The following is an 8,079-nucleotide window of genomic DNA, read 5'->3' on the forward strand; positions in this document are numbered from 1 at the left end:
AGGGAACGAGGGTTACATACGTAACCGAGACGGTTTTCTTTGTAAATGATTTTATATTAATGAAGGCTGGTTGTGCAAAATTAGTACTAATATATCTAGATAACATGCATTTAAAATATCACTCCCAGTTTATGTCATAATCACAGATATTAATATATTTTTAAATATACTAAAAAAGAATGAAAGGTAAACGAACAAAAGGGGCTTCTATAAACTTACTGCTAAGCATTTGGGGGATCATGCACAAAGTTAAGAATTTAACATGTTTCTGTGTGTGCTTACATGCTGGTTTTTGATCAGAGATGAATACTGTATTCCGTTCTGAAGGGCTCATCTCTATGCCCTGATCCCTTCGAAGGGTTTTTCCTCCAGAGTGAGAGCTTCAGAGGGCAGAAGGGTGTGGGGACCAAAAAACTAAGGAGGTGCTCATCCGAAATCCTTCATTACGAAGGGCCCTTTGAAATGGCTAGTTTTGAGCACTTCAGTTTGTAACGACCCTTCAGTATTGCAGCTACGATTGTTATCACTTCAATCCTCTTCTGAGGATATATTTCATTTGGAACGCAGCATTCTTCTTCGTTAAGTTTTAACAGCATCTTGCATCCTTTTAATGTTGCATTTACTGCCATCTTCTAAGTTACAAAGTAGCATGCTGTGCCCCAATACTTATACTATGCCCTAAAAGTATGCACTCTTTCACAATGTTTTTGCAGATGAAATATAACACAGATAACAATAAATTAATATTTTTTCATCAGGTTCGATATCTCATGTTTAAAAAAAAAATTACACACTTGGTTCATAATTTATGTCATTGTCACTGAAAACTAGGACGTTTTCCCCAACTCTGTCCTATTCAAAGTTCAAATTAGTGTGTCCTGAATTGTAGTACATAGTATCCGAAAAGTACCCAGATAATTTTCCATTTCAGGTGAAAATTCTAAGCGCAGATCCATGAACATGAACAAACATGCCCCCACTCTGACAAAACAATTTTCTTTATACGTTTACAGCAAAATCAGAGTACAAGTAGTTTTAGATTATAGATTTAGATTATAAGACAAGCTAATATAACAGTAGAAAAATATGAGTATTTATTAATGAACCATGCTGAAATTCAAATCATTTAAAAAATATTGTTAGCTGATGCTAACTAGCTAGCTAACTAGCCTATAGCTGATGCTAATTTGAGGTAATTTTCTTAAAACAAAAGATGTGATCTTCAGAAAGTAATAACTGCAGTAATATATGATAGTGGGAGCGATGCCGCTTGGGGGCGTTTTTACCCCACAGACTAGTTTTGGGAAAAAAAATACATAAAATTATGTCATTCTGAAAATATTATTATATTTTCCTTAAATAACTACCGGCCTACTATTCTTATATCACATATAACTGTGATGTTCTGTGATGTTTTAAGCTTTAAAACACTTTTTTCTTACTGCTGAAAATTAGATCACTTATACTGTGAAATCCGTTTTCTCTCAGGAATGTCACCAGTGTAAGCTTCACAGTGAATACGTCTACATTACTCTTGTCAATGTGGTCCATAGCAACAACAAAACAAGTATCATGACAGTTTTTTTCCTTAGGCCATATTCCACCTGAACAATGCAATACTTTTCATCACTGTTCATCTTTAAACAGCACATTTGTACAGTATGGTATTTTTTCTTTATATTTTTAGTGCCACATAGTTATTATTATTTTAATTTATTGTCTATTCTCTTTATTATTAGTGTTATATTTAGGTATATCTATTATATGTATGTCAAATTATATGTATGTCTGCACTATGTCTGTACTTTTTCTTTGCATTGGAAGCTCCTGTCACCAAGACAAATTCCTTGTGTGTAACACACTTGACAATAAAGCCCTTTCTGATTCTGATAGTGATTTTTTGGGAAAAACAGTAGGGGGCGTTTTACCCCACTCTACCCCACTGTTTAGAAAGCATAGTATGTGAATGTTATTCCGATTCTTTCCATTTATTTTATATTTCATAATAACTGCAAATAATCACATGTTCAGCTGTTCATGATATTTGACAATGTTCACAAAATCCAGTTAGATGTTCTCCTATAAGATTAAATGTACTATTACATTTATTGTGTCCAATTCTGGTCATGATTCTTGGCCTATCCCCTTTCCTTTGTCGTGCCAAGTCTTTTTTGTAATGCGTAGATGCCTTCCTTTTAAATCTCGGTCCCATTAGACAGAGATAAACACAGACCACCAGAATACCATTTGTTGTGCGAAAGCGACGGTTTACATATGAGCTGTGTTAGCACCGTATACATTTGGCGTCGTCTGCAGGCTATAAGCAGCTTTCTCCACACTTTCCTATTATTTGTTCTAGTATGGTAATGAAGTAATGAAAACTCGAATAAACGTGAACGCCGTTTTCCCTGTGATGCTTTAAAAGCGGTTTACCACACATAGGCCTACGTTTCTGTGGTACTAATTTACCCACTTTGATGTCCCACCTCTTCCTGTTGTTTTGTTATTAAGTTTGTTAGTTTGGGTCTATTAGGCTCCTTTGGGTCTCCACAACACTTTCTTTTAAATTCTGTTTTTTACCTTGACTTCAAAGTTTTTTTTTATTTACTAGCCTACTAGGCTTTTATTTACTATCAACCTGCAGGAATGATTTAAGTGCAGGTTGCAACTCAGCCCAAGCACATGCATAGAGTCCCAAACCTTCAGATAGTGACTAATGAGCTGACCCTGGTAGACAAAGTGTGCTGGAATCTTGCTTTTATTTACTCACTGACAAGTCTTTTGAAATATTTCTTGAATCAAAGTTTAAATTTTTTTAAAATGTATTTATTCAATTCAATTCAAGTTTATTTGTATAGCGCTTTTCACGATGCAAATTGTTGCAAAGCAGCTTTACAGAAAATTAAAATTTCTACATTATATTTAGTAATAGCTCATCAGTGATGACTATCTCAACTTGATGTCCATATATGGCAGAAATGTCATGTAATCAAACAGATGGTGAACACTATTAACAGCAATGATTATAATGTTGCGATCAAACTTATAGCATTTATTTATTTACTTATTTATTTATTTAGTAACACATGGCCTTGTTTTTACTTAATTTGATGCAATAATTATGTGTGTATTTAATGTAACTGACCCCTTTGTAGATTCGTGACTGTTAGAGCAGACTGTTAAAAGTTTTAATTGTACAGTGTGATCTTCAAACATCTCAAAGTTTTTACGATTGTTCACCTTTTCACTGATGCACTTTTTAAATTGTATAAAAGTTAGCAAATTTCATATATCAGTGATTTTTGGTAGCTGACATTCACAATGTTTTTTTTTTTCAACATACTGAGATGCTTCTATGAGATTATATCCTGACTGTCCTACAAACAGCAGTAATGTTTACAAGAAAAGGTTACAGGAAGTCTGTGATGTCACGAAAGACAAACAATACAGAGGTGTACAGTATAATCTTGCAGTAGTTTATGAAGGCAAGCCAATCATTCACAGTCTGCTGAGATGATGATGGCTATGTGGATATCTGTCATGCTTCTATGTGAAATGTGTAAGTGTGTAACACATATACTGTATCTAAATGCATTTCTTTAATAATTTTCTTTAATATACAAAGGTAAGTCACCTCCAGTAATTTCTATAATTTCATGTTTTTGTTTTTTTTATCCCTGTAGAGAACTTTTCTAAATAATTGTTTTGAACATATTAATATAAATTTAATGAGGGCTATATTTCTCTGTCTAATGCAATAGTTTTATTCAAAGAATGTATTACCTTGAACTAAGGATTTTTTAAATTGTTTATGTATTTTTTTGCCTATTGAATTTTTTTTTAAACATCTCATAAATTACTTTTGTAAGTCATTATGGGGCTTTAAAAAAACTTATATATACCTACATTTAACTTTAGCATGGTACTCACAATGACAACATTGTTTTCTGAAATATGAGCTTACTGTGTAACACTGTCACATAGATGAAATAACATTGTTTTCTTATTTAGTCGTTTTTCCTCCCTGCAGACCCAACACATTCTAAGGATTTTCATCAACCAGATCCAGTGATGATGGTCTCTGTTGGGGACAATGTCACTCTGCGCTGCTTTTTTCTGATAGATCACACTGATCCAATTACTTGGTACAAGCAAACTTCTGGACACCAACCACAAGCTGTTGCGATGGTGCAGAAATTAGTCAAAACTCCTCATTTCTTCGACAACTTTAAATCCTCACATTTTAGCATTGAGACAGACACAGAAAAATGTCATTTAAGGATTTCAAATGTCACTTCATCGGATGAAGCAATGTATTACTGTGGCTGGAGAAAGTATGAAACTCACTTTGCTGGAGGCACATATTTGGCTTTGAAAGGTTTGTGTTTTATCCTTCAGGAGTACATTTATTGAAGATTCAAATCATGTAGTCTACTTGTTAAAATTTCTTACAACCATTATTTTAAGTTGCAGGGCGGGGGGTGGGGGGATCTCTAGTAAATAATACGGGAAATACTATAATTCTATAATAGTATTTATATACTATAACACTATAATTGTATTTGTTACATATGATTATTTGCAAAATTATAGTCCACATTAATTTCAATTCTAAAATAAGTCCTTTGCTGAAGCATGTGATTTTGCATATGCATAAAATGTCTCCATGTCTGTTTAGGGTCAAAAAACAACCGATATGAATCCAAGGTGTCTGTTCTTCAGCATCTTGAATCAGAGCCTGTCCGGTCTGGAGACACAGTGACCCTGCAGTGCTCTGTGCTGTATGAACACAGCACCACAGATATCAGGATGTTCTGGTTCAGATCTGATTCAGGAAAATCTGTTCCAGAAATCCTCTACACTCATAATCAGTCTAATCATTGTGAGACTGATTCTACACGGAGCTGCACTTTCAAACTGTTTAAGAACATTAGCAGCCAAATGGACACGGGCACTTACTACTGCGCTGTGGTCACCTGTGGAAAAATTCTCTTTGGGAATGGGACACAAATAAATATGGGTAAGTGCGAATTATTTTCTTCTCAGGCTTTTTTAATATTTTGTAAGGAACTAAAATACGTTTTTTTTATCATAAATGGTTGAGTTGCTCATTTAAAAATATATTTCTGTATACGTTCTTTGATGGAGAAAACATCTTTGTTGTATAAAACAGAGCCTCTCTATATGCCAATTTACTAAATATTGGAAATGTTTACATTTTAATTAATGCATAATGTTGTATTCATGTAATTCTATTAAATGTTTAATATAAATCATAAATGTACATCTCTGCAATTGACACAGTACATTCACATACACACAATTTGTTTTATGTTACTGTTCTGCAGTAAAGCCAGTGGATCCTCTGGTGATTATCTTGGGTGTGTTATTGGGCGTTTGTATAATTGTGATCACTGCTCAAGCTGTTTTAAGTCATAAAAAGGGAAGATACTACAATAACAAAGGTTAGCAATTTGATCTAATTTGTCTCCTTAAAATATACATAGGCTTACTTTAATGGGCTTAAATAAAAATCACTCCCCTTTGTGGGTAATGTAAATTATATTTAAATGGATAGCAAAAAACACTTCTAAAAAGTTAAGAAATTTTCTTCCTGAACTGACATATTAAATGCTTTTTTAGTTATCTGACAAAACATTTATTTATTTTTTTTACAAAAGCTTCCATTGCAACGTTTTTTTTTTCTTTCAACCAGAAAAAAGGCTACAAGACATTGAAAAAGAACATCCCTCATGTCAGGTGTGCGTCATAAATCAATTTCAATTCAGTCATGTATTTTATATATAACACAGCCCTGCATCTTGAAAAAAAAAACAATCTTCTGATTTGCAGAAAAAAACTAATATTACCTAATTTGATGAAGCCGAGTTTAAAAATATTAGAGAAAACTTTCCATCGCGTAGTTTCCCCCCCTACAAAATATGAATTAACATTTTTTAAATATCAAAAGTTTTGGTTTTCATGACAGTATTAATAAAGTATACTTCAAAGAAGTGTTCAAAATGTATCATTTAACTCTGCAAAGGAGTGGAAAAGCAATCTTCTGATTTGCAGAAAAAAACTAATATTACCTAATTTGATGAAGCCGAGTTTAAAAATATCAGAGAAAACTTTCCATCGCGTAGTTTCCCCCCCTACAAAATATGAATTAACATTTTTTAAATATCAAAAGTTTTGGTTTTCATGACAGTATTAATAAAGTATACTTCAAAGAAGTGTTCAAAATGTATCATTTAACTCTGCAAAGGAGTGGAAAAGTATGTTCATGTACTCATTTAATGTCAAAGAAAGTTACATAAACAATATAAAAGTTTATAAATAAGCTTTTTCACAAAATTCAAATGTAAATGTAATGTAAATTTTCTGTTGCTGCTTGGATGTGGTAAAAAACCCACGAATTTAGCAAAATCATTTACACTTTCTTCTGTCTCTGGCCATAATTCTAACCTTGAAGCCTTGAGATTATAATCATAAAAATATATCTGCAGAATCATTCATACATGTGAAAACTGGCTAAGAATTGAACAAATGTAACCTTGTTAAGAAGAAGATATGAATCATGTCTTTGTCGCAGTTTTTCTGGCGATTAAGGGATTATACAAGACGTTTGTTGCAAGACAAGAATGGTTGCCAAAAACAAAAATGCTATGAAATGCATATCATATTTTGTGAGAAAGTTTGATATGCTAGAGCAAAACAGGCACTATTTTGGAAATCAGCACCCCAAAATTTCATTTAGCAAATATGATGCAGGGTGGTGTAATTTGTAATTTCATATTAGTTAATTATTTAATTTTATTTTAAATTCTTACTTTCTATTCTTCAAGAGTACATTTAATATTAAATAAAATAAAATATGACATAAAAATATTTTTATTTTTTCTTATACATTTTCTTTTAACTGCATCTTTCTGTCATGTGTTACTTCTTAGGACCATGATGCAATGGAGTTGAGTTATGCTGCTTTGCATTTTAAGGAGGGAAAAAACAGAAGAGTGCAAAGGAAGGGGGAAACACCTCAAGACACAAGTGTGTACAGCCAAGTCAATAACCCCCATGAGACTGACCATAGCGTAGCTGAGTACAGAAATGTATAGAATTAGACAGCAAATTTATGGTGATTTATTTGCTAACTAGCTAGATGTGTCTTTCTGCAAATTCCATCATTGCATCTAATTTTGTAATAAAATTGTGTACATACAACATATTTGAATTTACACTGTTGTGATTAATTTTTTTATTAACCCCCGCCCTCTCACCCCCACAAAATTCATTTTGCAATCCCCATTAAATGGAACTTAAAAAGCTGCCAAAGCTCATTTATTCAAATTGTAAATTCTACTGCACAAACAATGTTGAATTATCAAATATACAGTAATTGTTACAAATATGTTATATTAAAGAAATTGGCCAATTTCCCCTCTTTTTTTGACCAAGATGTTTCATTCTCAAATGATTTTATTGGGCATCATTGTCCCCTCAAGCTTCTTGATCTTGATTAGCATCAAAAACTGGATGTGTGACTCTGTAAAAAAAAATAAAAATAAAATTACAAATAAATATAGAAAAAAAATAAAGAAAAAAGAAGAAGAGGTTAGTGCAGACTAAAGGCCACAATCTTAGATTTTCATCGGTTAAAATAAAAGCTCTCAGTCTGGTGTGATTTTAATTGATTTTACAGTGATTAAAAATGACAGAAGTATGTGTAAGCATCAGCTTGTGGATTTTTATGACAAGCTCCTCTGAAACTTTTGTTCCTAGAAATTGAAAAACATATTCTGACTTCACAAACAGAAATTTGGAGAAAAAACAACAACAATTACTTTACCTTTGCGTCAGACATTTCAATATGGACAGGTATGTGTCCTCTATGACGCTGACTGGAGATGGAATAAACTGGAGATGAAGCTATAAAAAAAGATCAATTAATTTAGATTAACAGTGACTGAGGATTGCCTTTCTAACTAATACAAATCAACAGTTATTTTGAAAGGTCATCACTTGCAAATATAAGGTTTACTGTATGATGTTGACATAAACAGTGGTTTTATACCTATT

At 32.6% G+C, this 8,079-nt stretch overlaps 1 protein-coding gene across 1 annotated transcript; it reads left to right on the forward strand.

Moving 5' to 3' along the window:
- Nucleotides 1–3,516: 3,516 nt before the first annotated feature.
- On the forward strand, nucleotides 3,517–7,118 carry LOC107740178 (uncharacterized). Its single transcript, XM_074560181.1, is given in 6 exon segments — nucleotides 3,517–3,559; nucleotides 4,031–4,378; nucleotides 4,679–5,020; nucleotides 5,349–5,469; nucleotides 5,724–5,760; nucleotides 6,954–7,118. Coding segments are annotated over 6 exon segments (1,056 nt in total).
- Nucleotides 7,119–8,079: the final 961 nt, after the last annotated feature.

Source organism: Sinocyclocheilus rhinocerous, unplaced genomic scaffold (genome assembly GCF_001515625.1).
Source record: "Sinocyclocheilus rhinocerous isolate Xijiao unplaced genomic scaffold, SAMN03320098_v1.1 scaffold584, whole genome shotgun sequence".
NCBI lineage: Eukaryota > Metazoa > Chordata > Actinopteri > Cypriniformes > Cyprinidae > Sinocyclocheilus > Sinocyclocheilus rhinocerous.